The sequence below is a fragment of the Triticum urartu genome, chromosome 1 (assembly GCF_003073215.2).
Source record: "Triticum urartu cultivar G1812 chromosome 1, Tu2.1, whole genome shotgun sequence".
Lineage (NCBI taxonomy): Eukaryota > Viridiplantae > Streptophyta > Magnoliopsida > Poales > Poaceae > Triticum > Triticum urartu.
Window position 1 is genome coordinate 59,287,546 of NC_053022.1, and position 15,870 is coordinate 59,303,415.

A 15,870-nucleotide genomic window follows, 5' to 3' on the forward strand; every position below is an offset into this window, starting at 1 on the left:
AGCTTGGCGTATCATTTCATTGATAGGAGGAGTTAGAATGAGTACAGAAGATGTTACAATGACACGGACGGAAAGAGGCGTGAACATAATGCACAAAATAGAGAAACATGAGAAACTCGACCCAACCATAAAAAAACATAGCTAAACTCTCTGACCGAAGAAGCAATCCAACCAACAACTAGACGACTGACATCTCCAAAGACAGGACCGAGGACGCCGCGAGCAAACAAGACAACGCCTTCATGAAGGAGAACGACACCAAGACGCTGTCGTCGTCCGATCCGGGAAACCGGACTAGGGTTTCCCATGATGCTTGAAGAGGGGCACAGATAATGGCCATAACAGCGCCTCCAAGAAGGGAACGACACCCGCGAGCATCACCGCTGCAAGCACAAGATGCATGGATTTCTTCCTGGCCAAATTCTGAGCAATCCCAAGCCGTCGGAGCACAAGTTGGAGAAGAGGAAGTCAAGCATAGGCTGGAACTGCGACTGCAGGAAGGGGAGCCACGCTCAATGCCAAAGGAGGCACCGGTCGTCGCCGGACGTGCGAGCTTTGGAGGAGGACAAGGTTGCGTGGTTGAGCGGAATGGGATGCAATGCGGATGCGACGGTGGCTAGAGCCCCAGACAAGCCGGGATCTGGATGGGAGCGCAGATCCGGGCCACTAGGACCGGAGCAGCAAGGGCACCGACGGGCCAAAGGAGCTGGAAGGGGACGCAGCTCCCATAGCGCGTCGGACCCAAGGGTACCGAGATGCCAAGGAGTCAGCAAGGCATAGGAGCCGGAAATAGCGCAGCTCCCGGGCTGCGCCGGATCCAAAGCCATGCCAGCCGGCCATGGACGCAGGTCCTTGACCGCCGGGTTGAAGCCACCCTTGCGGGGGTGGGTGGATGATGAAGAAGGTTTGCACGCAGGTACACTCCCGGGCGGCGCGCTACAGGAAGTAGCGGCCGCCGGGCACAACCATGAGCCTCCAGGCCACCTCCGAAGAGAGGCTGACCCGAAGCCGGCCAGAGTGGAGGGGGTCGGGGTGGGGAGGGGGCGCAGCAAGGAGGGCGGGCCGGCCGGGGAACACCACAACCAGCTAGGGGAGGCCCCAGATCCAATCGGGGCGGAACTGCACGACGTGCCAAGGGCCGGGGCGAAGCCACCCACTACAGCAGCAGGTCGGGAAGAGGCCGTTGGGGGAGGCCGCCTCCGCCACCAGTGTGGGCCGCCGGCGCGACCAGAAACGGATATGGGGGCGTGGCGAGTCAGAGGGCAGGTGGGCAAGGGAGGGGGAACAGCCCCGCCGCCACCATTCCAGGGCCCGGCGCGACTTCGCTGGCCGACCCTCCGGCGACGGCGACGCAGGGGTACGGGTGAGGAGGGGTGGCGAGCCAGCGGCGGCTGGGTTCCCCCGAGTCACCCGGGTCGGGCGACGCGAGGGTCAGGACGAAGCACTTTGTCGACCCGTCGGCGGTGTTCTGTGAAGTGGTGAACGGCAACCCAGAGTACACTGACTGGCTTTACTAAAGTTTTCAAACCAAAACATCAACGAAACAAACCAACAACAGGGTCAAGCACAAGCGCGCCGCGCCTCCGCCTGCTAGTACTCTACTACTTAAGGCCTCTTTGATTCGTAGAATTTTAAAAACATAGAAAGTATAAGGTTCGAGTGGCATGCCCACTTGAATCCTATAGGATTAGCAATGAGTGTTTGATGCCACAGAAAAAACAATGAAATTGTAAAAAAAAGGTTGGAGTGGATGTTAGATTTCCTATGAAATGTAGTACAAAATATTTCATATGAAAAAATCCTATAAAATCTAATTCTATGAATCAAAGGACCAACATAGGAAAAAATCCCAAGGATTTCAACCCTCTAAAAATCCTATAAAATTCCTTTGAATCAAAGGAGTCCTTAATCTCGTTAAGATAAAGCTGATGTTAATCATTGTAGTACATGTTTATCCAACGGACAAGCAAGGGGCGAAAAATGATGCCACTGTGAACGCACGAGTACGACAGTGGTCCTGCTAGCTAGCTGACGCTCTCCTTCTCACCACACACCACTCGCTAATTTCCAGTTTTGCCTGGAGGAAACATGCTCGTGGTTTCCGGCTGGAGTGGGCGGAGGCAAAGGATCTTGTCGAAGGCCACGTGGCAAAGCGCCAGCCTAGATTTAGATAGCCTCTCTCTCGATCTCCCCGGTCGCGCTCTCCAGCCAGCCACAAGAAAAGTCTCATCAAGGCTCGGACACATCTTTTGCTTGGCGCACAGCTCACCCGCCATATCCCGGGCCCCACTTGCATGTCGACAAGTTCTCCCAGAGGTTGTAATCGGCTAATTGCTATAATTCTAGGGGCCGGAGCAGCATCTGCGATTTCTTATAAATTGGTCCTAAATTGATTAATGTGTTAGTGCGTTGTTGATTGCTTGTGCCGTCTTGTACATTGTTTGTTTAGCTGCGAGTCTAATTGGTTTATGTGGTTCCAAGATTAGACTATTTGATAATTAAGCAAAAATCTGACCAGAAGACGCTTTTTCTGTTGTGAATTCCAACCGAAAGATGTTATCTGGTAGAATAAAGAAAACCGACATCACTTACACATAAACGATACTATCATCTTTATTTCGTGGGAGAAGGATATCATCCACTTGCCCGAAATTGCGTCTCGCTTAGAGGCTCCATGGATCCTGGTTTTTGAAATATTGAAAAGTTTGATTTCCAGGTTTGGAAAAATTCTGAAAAAATACACATATACGTATGTATGTATATTGCGAAGAAAAATTTCGATCTATTCATCAGCTATTAAGGTAGCATAAAGAACACTAGAAGTAAAATTTAAATCCAGGTTCGTAGACCACCTAGCGACGACTACAAACACTGAAGCGAACCGAAGGCGCGCTGCCATCATCGCCCCTCCCTCGTCGGGGTCGGACAAACACTGTTGTAGTAGACAATCGGGAAGTCGTTGTGTCAGAGCCACATAGAATTAGCGCCCCAAAACAGTAATCGCCTTTGATGAAGAGAAGCATAGACCGGAAGGATCTAACTTGCAGACACACAGACGTAGACGAACGAACACCGGATCCAGTCGGATCCACAGAAGACGAACACCGACCGGATCCCATGAGATCCGCCGGAGACAAACCTCCACACACCTTCCAACGATGCTTGAAACATCACCAGGACGGGGGCTAGGCAGGGATGACCTTATTCCATCTTCAAGAAGCCACCGCCTCCTCTTCTTCTTGAGCATGGCACAAACTCTAACAAAACTCGAAAAAACATCTAAAGACGGAGCCCTCCCGCCGGCAAGGGCCGGGATCCACCGTGCCTCCATGATCCAAGGACCATAGAAGATGAGGCGGATCGCCGGCGCTGGCGAGAGACAAGGAAACCCTAGATGGCGGTTCGCATGTGGGCAGGAGCGAAGGGTTGAACGCCGCTATTTTATGCGGTCCTGTATGGATGTATACTACTCCCTCTGTAAAAAAATATAAGAGCGTTTGGATCAAGCGCTTCCATGGCAAAATTCATTTTCGTGCAAGCTACATAAATAATAGGATCATGTGTTTCTAGCACATATACTATTCACTATAAATTTTTTTGAAGCTCTAACCACACAGCAAAACACACACACACACACACACACAACATCTCATTTCATTTTATTCCTCCAACAAGACAAGATGAAATTACAAAAAGAAGATTTACAAATACAAGGGACCCCCCCCCCCCCATCCCTAAGGGGGTAAGAAAGGCACCCATCTGGTAAGTTCCTCTTTGTATCTAGCCTTGATCCTGTGTGCCAACAGTGAAATATCATGAATAAAGCCAACTATCCATCTATCAAAAGTAGGTCTTTCATTTCTGAAGACTTTGTCATTTCTAGTGACCCAAATATCCCACCATGATGTAAACACCACTTCAACAAAAGAAGGGCTTGGCAAAGTCCTTCCTGGTCTTGACAACAATATCAGTCATATCATTTACAGCAGGCCAATATATTTTAAGATAATTCCAAATTATAATACTAAAAATTACACTGAAAAAAAGATGATTCCTATCCTCCCTGGATTGGGTATGTCAGAGAATACAAAAAATATGTACAACATAATGAAATACATGATTTTGTTTTTTTACAGCTCACAACAATAAGTGTTTCATAATGAAATTTTACACACATGTAGAATACATCTCTAAGTAATTGTGTATTTACTTTCAGAATTTTTTAATCTTAAAAAAATCAACTCTTAAATTTTTGAAATTTCTGGGCTCCATGAAAAGCCCAAGCAAAAATCAACTCCCTCGCCCTTCTTTTCTTATTCGGAAGTACCGTACTGATTATGCCACCGCATTTTTACGCACGCTAACAAGCATGTTCACTTTGTATTAGATCTTGTCTTAGTCACTATGAAGTGTACTTTCTATTGTTTTGAAATCGTCACTTAATGTCTTTGCCTCAACTACTTCAAATTATGCTTTGACGCAGATCATGTTTCTCTCGCGGACACCTCCTAGTCATTTCACATCAAAACAAGCTAAACAACTTGTAGATAATTTCCTATGCAGATATGTCATCCCGTGAATGGTCATCCGTCGCGTCCACTCTAAGTGACAGTTAATGCGCGGCGAGCCTCCTGAAGCGATCCGCGTGGCGAGAGTCTTGGATGGGGCCGCTCAGTCAGAAGTCTGCATGACGCATGTTCGAAAGCCCGCAATCTCCAACCGTTTTGCTTTTGGTTTGCGGGATTTCGAACGTCCGAACCTCGGACACGACGTTGGATGATAAAAAGTGTCCGAACCGGCGGCCGAAAACATTTAGTGGTTTTTTGATGCACGCCATTGGAGGCAACTGTTGGCGTAGCTTTTTTATACCATATAAAGTAACCCAGACGGCATCTTTTTGGATACCACAGCTAGTTTACATCACCCACCAGATGCCTTGGCACGTTCGAGGGCTGAGCGGAAATAGTAGTTAGGCAGGGGTGTTTCCGCCTCCCTGCCAAATTACGTGGGAGGATAGAGCGCACTATATTTGAGCAAAGGATCCTTAGGCGTACGTGGCGCAGCGGCAGCCTTGATTTAGATAAGCACCCTCTCCAGCCACAAGTTTGCGGCTCCACTTTTGCTTGGCCCATCGGCTCACACCTCACCAGCCCGGGCCCACCGCAGCACTGACCCGCGGGCCCGACCGCCCGTCTGGCCCGCCTGCCATTGTGTCGCTTTGGTCGTTAAGTAGAGCAATCCCCTCCTCATCTTCTCTTCTCCCCGTCCACCACAATTATACAAGCAGCAGCAGCAGCCGCCTAGACGCTTCCTTCCGCGCATCCACAAGAGCAGCTCCCCTTCCTCATCTGTTCTTCAAGAACAGCACCCAGGACAAGACGGAAAAGGTTTGTGCTTTGCTGATTTACTCTTCTGTTCTTCCTCTCTTGATTTGTTCTCCGCTCAATTGCTCTACTCCGTGCTCTCCCCGTAAGATTTCGTCCGTAAGGCTAATTTCTTTTTAACCTCTGCCGGTAGCTAGCTAGCTTTGTCCCTCATATGGAATATAGTTGCCGGGAACGGGGAAGGAGGCAGCGGTCCTCGAACCGGGTTCGTCCATCCGGATCGAGGGTCGGGGTCGACGTGGGGAACGCCACGAGTCGATAACATTCAGCGAACCAAAGCAACGACAGTGGATCTCGATTCCAACTCGCCATCGCCAACAACAAGCAACGGAAGGATGGATTCGTTGATTCATGGAGATGCTAAGATTTACCCGTCCAAGAGTCCATGGCTTCCACCTTCCCCCGGCCTGAAAGGGGCGCCGGCGGCCCGCTGCCCAGAGTCCCATATTCCGCTTCCGCCGCCGCTGCACCGCACCTGGAAGCCGGGCTCCGTGCAGCCGACTGTGCGAGCCGCCACGGCGGACGGCATCGGTGCGGAGGTTGTGCCCAAGTGCCCAACCGGTGGCCTCTTCTGGTCAATGCTTACCCCGATCTGCCGTGAATTGATATGTTGATGCTTTTCACTTTCCCTTTATAATTTCTATTGTGAAAAAAATTAGCCGTGTAGTATGCGTAACGTAGATAACGGACTTAACTACGAGGCTAGGATTAAGCCGCGGTTGGGGATTGCTAACTCGCGGTTAGAGTATATGGCACGAGTAGCAGCAACCAGCGGGTACTGTAAAAAAGTTCTGCCTTTCGCTTAGCTTTGAAAGAAACAGAAATCATTTTTGATGCTTAGATTTGATTACTTGTCCCTTTTTTTCTTGAATACGCACGAGTGACTTGTCCCTTTTTGCTCGGCTATTTGCAAACTGGTTAGCCCTGAATTGAAAGAGATCCTGAATCGATGAATTATAACTCCAGCAGTCACCTATGAATACAAAATTTGCTTGTCTGACATACATGTAGTTTGGTTAATGTTCTAATAGTGTCATACCTCTTCCAGATGAGTAGCATGTCGTGTTATACCCTGGCAGAAGGTGGAAGCATCTTCCCATCTGGCGACGAACTCGCCGGGAATCAAAAGACAGAGCAAGGAAATTACTGGACACAATGGAATTCAAGGCTATCTGATGATTTGAACACAACAAGCCTATACTCAGACGAGCATGAGAATGGCATCGAGCAATGTTTCGACGACGCCGAGGAACATGAGAGGAGCAGCCAACAGGAGAGGTCTTCAGCATGTCCCAGAGTTGCATCTTCAGATTGCAGCACAGGGCCTTCAGAAGAACATTCTGAGGGGCCAGCGCCGTTGGAACTACAACACTCCAAGGAAACAAACGACATCTTCTTGTATGTACACAACACTAGTGTAGTGCTTTACTAAAGGCTCATATAGAAAGTAATGTGCGAGTGGTCGCCGTAGATCTTATGCATGGTTGTAAGCCCATTTGTCCAAAAACTTTTTCAGGAGTCAATTTTCAGATGATGAAATGAGGATGATGGATGCGCCGTTTCAGGCACTTGATATGTTCCCTGGCTCCATGCACAGGCTGCTGTCCTATGAGAACATGCTGAGTGGAGTATTGACTGATTCTCAAAATCAAGAAACAAATCCGGGTCATAATGAAATGGACACCATGGATACTTGCGGCTTTCCTTTGTTCAGCCATGACTTGCAAAATGATCCTAGCAGCGCTGATGGCAGCTTACAAACACTACTGAGTGCCTCCCAGGACAAGGTATAATCCTGCTCCAGTACAGAAGATTGTTTGTTCAAGCATCTATAGTTACTGAATAAATTACTTATTTGGCTTAAACTAAATTTTGTTAAATTGCAGGCTGAGGTGAGCACCATGAAGAGGAGTAGATCAGTGGCCGATATAGAGAGCTCCTCCAACGGGGAAGTAGCAGTGCTTGAGGAACTTGAAGATGTCATGTTTCAGGTATGTTCACCGGAAGAGGGGCTACCATTTTGGCATGTCCAGTTTGTTCATGTAACCTTTGCATCTTTACATGTCTGTAACTATGAAACATCTGCTTTTGAAGCTGACAAAGAAGACACGTGTATGCCTCCGTGACGCTTTCTACAGGCTGGCTGAAAGCTCGGAAGCGCAGTGCACTGCTGTAAATGGAGGAACACTGACGTGCTCAAACGAGCAAAGTTTTCAGCAATCAGAGGGCACCGAATCTAGGTACATAGTCCGGAGCAATTGTAGAATGTTCACCATATGCTATGCCTCTTGATAGTATGGTCCCGTTTTTTATGTAGTGTGGATGTGTTGCTAATCCTAATTGTTTTCACTGGACAATTTCAGCACCTCGACATCAGACCGTGCAGAACGGGAGACGAACGCGATAGACAGAACCGTGGCAATCCTTGCGTTCAAGCCGGCTTGCTCAGCTGCATGGGAATGAATGCTGCGCCGATGATCCAAAGTCATCCATGCTTACCTGGATCATCAAAGGTGAAGGAGGAGGCTTAGCGTTTGGAAGTACTTCCATCCGCAACCTCGCCATTTTGCTTCATGCAGAGATGTAAATGTACTACATAGGTTGCTAGGACATTTTGTTCTGAGCTTGCAAGTAGGGAGAGCCAGCATGGTACAGGCTGATCATGTATAATGACTTGATCTCTTTATCATTTTTTGCCGGCAAAAAAATGATGATATATGTACTATTAGTTATACTAGCAAATTTGCCCGAGCGTTGCAATGGAAGAAAAAAAACATCATATAACCCTAATTTAGTAAGCATGACTCAGTCGTCCCCTTCACAGGTCGACGCCTTCGTTTCAACACGGCTGCCCACTCATATTGTTGGTTACCCCTCCCCCTGTCGCTTCTTTAATTGCAATGACGACATATTAAAAGCTAAAGTAATAATTAGAAACACACCACGATATGTAAAAGTTAAGAAGCTTATGAAAACAAATAAATAATTGATTGATTCCAAATTATAGTTCACTTCAAAAATAGAAAAATCAACTAAGCATGAAGAATCATATTTATCTAACGGAGAAATGATAAAGAAAGCATTAACATACTCTAAAATTCTAAAACAGAAATGTTTGAAACACACATGCTTTACAATACTTGTTTGTCGAAAAAAATATCTATTTTGTGGCAACGGGAGCAGAAATTGAGACTTCAAAACCCAGGGAGAGACAAATCTGTTGCATGAATATAGATGAAGATTACAAATCCTATTTGCAATCCACATAACAATATTAGGATATATTAATTTTTCTCATATATTTATTTTCACAATTGATTGAGATTGGAAGACTTATGTATCATTTGTCGTGCAAAAGAACAATAAAACTTAAGGCATGGGTGCATAAACTTCAGATAAATGAATGAAATTCTGTTTAGTAAATACATTCAAACAGTGGAAATTCATCCATGCCTGATCCATGGCGAGATCCAAGTAGTAGCCCGGCCTCTAATTATGTGCCTCCATGTGAACCATTCTGTTCAGTAAATACATCCAAACAGTGGAAATTCTGTTCAGTAGTGCACTTCTGCAAACAATTGAAACCCTGACTCGTATGTAATAAAACAGTCAAAGTCGTCAGGCTCACAGCAAGCCTGTACCTGCATTGCACACACGCATGCTGAGTAAATGGACAATTTTTCGATTACTTTAATCCATAGATAAATCACTAGCATGACATTGACTGAATTAACGACATACTGATTCTGATCTAACCAAGCATGTACTACGCAAACAGTAGACATATCTACACATACTGCTAATACTGCTAATACGAAAATAAACAGGAGTGTAACGTGTTATACCCTCCAGCAGGCCAGGCAGAAGCCGTGGCGGAGGTGGTGGCAGTAGCGTCCTCGGCGGCCTTCTTGTCAGCCTCGAGCTTCTCGGCAGCGAGACGGTCGGCGTCGGACTGTGACATGGTGATGATGAAGATGACGCGAACGCAGAGGAAGTAGTGGATCGGAGGCGAGCAGTCGCGTCCCAAAAACCTATTCGCCCCTCTTCCGTACAGGATCAGGAGGGGCGGGGTTTCAGAGATCTGCTCTCCCATCGACCGTGTACGCGGCGGATGGGATGGAGTCACCGGCGGCGGCAGCAGCAAAGGAACGACGATGGGCGTGCGTGTGGAGCATATGTGATATGTTCGTGGCGGCTAGGGTTAGGAGACACCTCACACTTATATTGGCGCATCCACGTTGAGAGAGGTGGGCTCGACCCACGCCCGAGTCCGTGACAGCCCACGATCCGACATCTCAGATCGTGGCCCAGCTGTCAGTAAACTCTCCGTTAGTGACTGGCAAAAAATAAGCACGTAGGTGTGAGCTCGGTCGGCTCATTCCCGAAACTGGCGACGCGTCGTGGCGTGGCGAGGCGGGCGGCGGAGGAGTGCGCGAGGGCCTCTTCTCTTCTCAAGCTTCAATAACATGTAGACAATAAATCCTTATAAAGAGGTCCAACTCCTTCTCCACTAGCGGGGGAGGGGGGACTAAACTTCACACTACACCTAGTGCCATGGGCCCTTACAGATTTCTGAAATTACTAGGTGGGCCTAAATCCCACTACATCCAATTGTTGTTTCGATATACCAGTGTTTCAGTGAAGACCTGTTAAGATTGAGCTTCACCTAGAGCAAGTAGCTACACTCCTTCACAACTGAACAATGGACTAAGCCTTGAATTGTCAGTTTGGCGTAAAGAAGCTTCACCACATGTCTTACTAGTACTAGGCCGCCGAAGGCTGATCCCTCGGGTGGAGCATATAAGTCACACTCCTGGCCTATTCATGAGCTTACTAGAGATCACCCCAATCTCATAGACTGTGACCAGCAGTCGGGCTCATATAGGTGTGTTCCTTTAAAGATCGCTCTATAGGATAACATCTTGCTTACATAAGCTTTGAAACACATTAAGACAGTAGTCATCACACCATACAATATCGATAGTATTGCATCTCCAACGGAGTGGGTGAGTATAGTTACTCTCCTCATTTCACCACTGGCTTGTTTTCCCAGATCCTACTTCACGGGAACTCCGATCACATAGGTTGGGTTACCACCCTGGCAACTCATGTGGGTCTCATACCCATCTCCCTTGACGCATTATCTATCACAACACGTGATAACCTTTTTGTAAAGGGATCTGCCAGATTCTTAGCCGTATGGATATAGTCCAACGATATCACTCTGGAGTTTCTTAGTTTTCTGATAGCTTTTAATCTCATTCTTATGTGTTTGTTGGACTTCATGTTATCCTTTGAACTCTTCACCTTGGTGATAACAGTTTGATTATCACAGTTCATAAGGATAGCCGGAACCGGCTTCTCAACCAATGGCAAGTCCATCAAAAGATCTCGAAGCCATCCTGCTTAGACACCAGATGTGTCTAATGCTGTTAATTCCACTTCCATTGCCGATCTCGTTAAGATTGTTTGCTTGCAAGACTTACAGAAAATAGCGCCACCTCCAAGAGTAAACAGGTACCTAGTTGTGGCCTTCATCTCATCATCACTATACCCTTCAAGTATCGACGAGTCTCCGGTATAGTGAAGTCCATAGTTCATAGTACCTTTTAGATAGCGCATAACTCTTTCAACTACCAGCCAATGTACATCACCCAGTTTAGAAACAAATCGACTCAGTTTGCTCATAGCAAACGCGATGTCAGGCCTCGTTGCGCTCGCTAGGTACATCAGTGAACCAATGATTTGAGAGTATCTCAATTGATCTTTAGCCGTGCCTTTGGACTTTTGAATCAACACGCTAGGATCATATGGTATTTGAGATGGTGTACAGTCTGAATATCCAAAACGACTCAACACCTTCTCAACATAATGGGATTGCAGAAGTGTAATCCCACCATCATCATCTCTAAGTAGCTTGATGTTCAAGATAACATCAGCCACACCAAGGTCTTTCATCTCAAAGTTCTGAGATAGAAACGACATGAACTCCTCAATGACTTCGAGGTTGGTTTCGAATATCGGTATGTCATCAACATACAAGCACAGTATAACTCCTTCGCCCCCACCATGTCGATAGTATACACATTTGTCAGCTTCATTAACAACGAAGCCAACGGATGTCAGAGTTGTATTAAACATATCATGCCATTGCTTAGGTGCTTGTTTTAGGCCATATAAATATTTTAACAACCTACACACCTTTCTTTCCTGACCATCTATCACAAAGCCATCTGGCTGTTGCATGTAGATTTCCTTGTTTAGCTCTCCATTCAGAAAAGCCGTCTTAACATCCATCTGGTGGACGAGAAGACCATGTGAGGCCGCCAACGAGAGTAATACTTGAATGGTGGTCAGTCTGGCCACTAGTGAATAAGTATTGAAGAAATCTTCCTCTTCTTTCTGGTCATAGCCCTTGGCCACAAGCCTAGCCTTGTACTTTTCAATCGTACCATCGGGACTAAGCTTCTTTTTGAACACCCACTTACATCCCAATGGTTTGCAACCATAAGGACTCTCAGTGATCTCCCATGTCCCATTATCCATGATGAAATCCATCTCTCTACGTACCGCATCCTTCCAGTAGTCAGCTTCTGGAGAGGCATACGCTTCTGAAATAGAAGTGGGAGTATCATCCATGAGGTACACGAAGAAATTATCACCAAAGGTCTTTGCAGTCCTTTGTCTCTTGCCCCTACCAAGGATTTCCTCGTCATCCTCCTTAGGATTTTCATCATGTGTTTGTTCATAATATTCCATAGGAATGGCAGGCTCAGGAGTCTCCTCAGATTCCTATCTAGAAGTGCTTTGCATATCTCTCATAGGAAAAATATCCTCGAAGAATGTAGCATCTTTAGACCCCATAATTGTACCGACCTTCTGGTCAGGTACCTCATATTTCACTACTAGAAATCTATAGCCAACGCTGTTCTTAGCGTAGCCCAAATTAACGCAGTCCACAGTCTTGGATCCAAGCTTACGCTTTTTGGGAATCGGCACATTGACTTTTGCCAAACAGCCCCAAGTACGCAAATACGAGAGTGTTGTCCTTCTCTTCGCCCATTTCTCATAGGGAGTGATTTAATTATCCTTTGTCAGAACTTTATTCAGGACATGACATGCCGTCAATATAGCCTCCCCCACCATGCCTTGGATAAAACCGATGTATCTAACATGGCATTAACCAAATCAGTTAGAGTACGATTTTTCCGCTCGGCAACCCTGTTTGACTGGGGTGAATAGGGAGGCGTCCTCTCATGAATAATGCTATGTTCTGCACAAAAAGAATCAAACTTACTCGAGAAGTACTCTCCACAATGATCTGACCGGACTCATTTAATTTTCTTTCCAAGTTGATTCTCAACTTCTGCCTTATAGATTTTAAAGTAGTGTAGAGCCTCATCTTTAGTACTCCCTCCGTTCTAAAATATAGTGCTTCCTCTATTGCATGCTTCAACTTTGACCATAAATTTAACCAACAAGACCGACTGTGGCGGGAGCAAAAGTTATACCAGTGAATTCGTATTCAAAAGAAGTTTTCAATTATATAATTTTTTCTCCCGCCGCAGTCAGTCTCGTTGGTTCAATATATGGTCAAAGTTGGACCTCCGAAAGCGCAGACGCACTATATTTTGGAATGGAGGAAGTATTTAATAGATACACATAACAATATCTAGTGGAATCATCTACCAATGTCAAGAAGTATTTCTTTCCACCTTTAGTCAACACACCATTCATCTCACAAAGATCAGAATGTATGAGTTCTACTAGTGCCAAGTGTCTCTCCTCCACGGCCTTGTGAGGCTTACGAGGTTGCTTAGCTTGCACACATGAAAGACACTTAGAACATTTGGCTCAAGTGAAACTCAGGATTAAATCCAACTTAGCTAGCCGCGTCATAAAACCGAAACTAATGTGACAAAGACGTGAATGCCAAACTTTAGATTCATTAACACTCGAATGAATATGGTTCACGACTTTATTACAAAAATCTGTGAGGGAAAGGCGAAACATCCCTCCGCTCTCATAACCTTTTCCAACAAATAGTCCATATTTAGTAACAACTAATTTATTAGACTCGAAGACCAACTTAAACCCTTCTCTACATAGAAGGGAGCCACTAACGAGGTTCTTCTTGATGGCGGGGACATGTTGCATGTTATTTAGCTGCACGATCCTCCCCGAAGTAAACTTCAGATTGACCATGCCAACACCATGAGCAAAAGCACTCGCACCATTCCTCATCAATACAGACCTGTGGCTTGTGACCTGGTAAGAAGTGAAAAATGAAATGTCAGCACACACATGACCACCTGCACCTGTGTCCACCCACCAATCGGTAGGCTAAAACACTGAAAAATAGTAAATAAATTACTGTACCCAGTGCACCATTCTCATTGTTGCCCACAATCATTTTGACAGACTTGAAGTCCTGTCCTGACTTCTTAAACTTGGTTGGGCACTTGTTGGCCCAATGTTCAATTGAACCACAAGTAAATCAGCCCTCATCCTTCTTGTTCTTCTTGAAGGTCTTCTTACACTTCTTCTAAAAGTCGGTATTGTGTTGGACACCATTGACGGAGTCCTGGACTAAGGGGTCCTCGGGCGTCCGGCCTGTTGGCCATGGGCCGGACTGATGGGCTGTGAAGATACGAAGACCGAAGACTGCACCCATGTCCGGATGGGACTCTCCTTGGCGTGGAAGGCAAGCTTGGCGACCGAATATGTAGATTCCCTTCTTTGTAACCGACCTTGTATAACCCTAGATCCTCCCGGTGTCTATATAAACCGGAGGACTTAGTCCGGAGAGGGGGAGATTCATTATCATAGCCATACAAGCTAGACCCCTAGGGTTTAGCCATTACGATCTCGAGGTAGATCAACTCTTGTAATACTCATATTCATCAATATCAATCAAGCAGGACATAGGGTATTACCTCCATAGAGAGGGCCCGAACCTGGGTAAACATCGTGTCCCTTGTCTCCTGTTACCATCGACCTTAGACGCACAGTTCGGGACCCCCTACCCGAGATCCGCCGGTTTTGACACCAACATTGGTGCTTTCATTGAGAGTTCCACTGTGCCGTCGCCAAAAGGTTTGATGGCCCCTTCGATTGTCAATAATGACGCTGTCCAAGGAGAAACTTTCCTTCCTGGACAAATCTTCGTGTTTGGCGGCTTCGCACTACGGGCCAACTCGTTTGGCCATCTAGAGCAGATCGAAAGCTACGTCCCTGGCCATCAGGTCAGATTTGGGAGCTTGAACTATGTTGCGGACATCCGTGGAGACTTGATCTTCGCCGGATTCGAGACCGCGGTAGCCGCTCCCAGTCACCCCGATGATCATGACCTAAATCTGCCATCTGGCTGCATCCAGAAGATTGCTCCTGTAACCGCTCTGGCCCTAGATCCGGAGCAAGCTGCGCCATCCAAGGACGGGAGGATCAACCCCACTACGGAGGCCACAGATTCCATGGCGTTGGATCCGCACATAGACTTAACCTCTCACGACGTTTTTGTCAGCGGAACTCCGGACTCGTCTCCAGTCGTAAGTTCCGAACCGCGTGAGCCCGCGGACGCCGAGCTTGACCGTTTGTCGATCTTCGAATTCAGTGTCGCAGACATCTTCCAGCACTCGCCTTTGGGCGATGTGCTAAACTCATTAAAAAACCTGTCCTTGGCGGGGGACTCACAGCTGAACTATATCCGGCTTGAACTAGGGGCTGACGGTGGAGAATTTTGCTTCCCACCCGCCACCCACTTCATAGCCACGGTTGAGGATTTGACCGACGAACTTGATTACGACTCCGAAGACATCGACGGTATGGACGACGATGCCGGAGAAGAAGAGGCCCAAAATCCGCCGTTCACCGGATGCTGGACGGCCACTTCCTCGTATGATGTATACATGGTGGATGCACCAAAGGAGAACAGCGGCGAGGACAAGGAAGATCCAGCTGAGGATAAACCTTGTGAAATACAGTCCAAGCGCCGGCGTCAGCGGCGCCGCTCTAAGTCACGCCGCAGTAAAGACAACAAACACCAGCACAAGAGAAGATAACACTCCAGAAGGTGCCGAAGACAACGAAGACCCCGTCGATACAGCTAATGAACAAGATGAACGGGAAGGCGGGCAGGTTAGCCCCGGTAAACATGCCACGCATGAAGATTCGGAGGACGATAATTACCTTCCGCTCTCCGACGATGAGGTGAGCATAGGCACCGAGGATTTCATCGTGCCTGAGGAACCTCTTGAGCAGGAGCGCTTCAAGCGCCAGCTAATTGCCACTGCAAGGATCCTGAAAAAGAAGCAGCAGCAGCTTCAAGCTGACCAAGATCTGCTCAATGATAAATGGACCGACGTCCTAGCAGTCGAAGAATATGGCCTCAAGCGCCCAACCAAAAGCTACCCAAAGCGCAAATTGCTACCTCAGTTTGACGAGGAGGCGCCAGAATACATACCTCCATCGTACAATGCGGCTGACC

The 15,870-nt window shown here is 47.0% G+C and overlaps 1 protein-coding gene across 1 annotated transcript; it reads left to right on the forward strand.

Annotated features, from left to right (window-relative positions):
• The first annotated feature begins 5,230 nt into the window (after positions 1 to 5,230).
• On the forward strand, positions 5,231 to 8,227 carry LOC125547318 (protein LNK4-like). Its single transcript, XM_048711242.1, has 6 exons — positions 5,231 to 5,387; positions 6,433 to 6,782; positions 6,901 to 7,171; positions 7,271 to 7,375; positions 7,479 to 7,624; positions 7,748 to 8,227. The coding sequence occupies exons 2-6, from the start codon at positions 6,433 to 6,435 to the stop codon at positions 7,845 to 7,847; spliced, it is 972 nt and encodes a 323-aa protein (XP_048567199.1). The 5' UTR covers positions 5,231 to 5,387; the 3' UTR covers positions 7,848 to 8,227.
• Positions 8,228 to 15,870: the final 7,643 nt, after the last annotated feature.

What these genes read in the sequence shown, in the direction of transcription:
- LOC125547318 (XM_048711242.1), top strand. Translation starts at nt 6,433, where the DNA reads ATGAGTAGCATGTCGTGTTATACCCTGGCAGAAGGTGGAAGCATCTTC. An exon ending in TGAGTGCCTCCCAGGACAAG is followed by an intron (nt 7,172 to 7,270) that starts GTATAATCCTGC and finishes GTTAAATTGCAG; the next exon opens with GCTGAGGTGAGCACCATGAA. An exon ending in TCAGAGGGCACCGAATCTAG is followed by an intron (nt 7,625 to 7,747) that starts GTACATAGTCCG and finishes GGACAATTTCAG; the next exon opens with CACCTCGACATCAGACCGTG.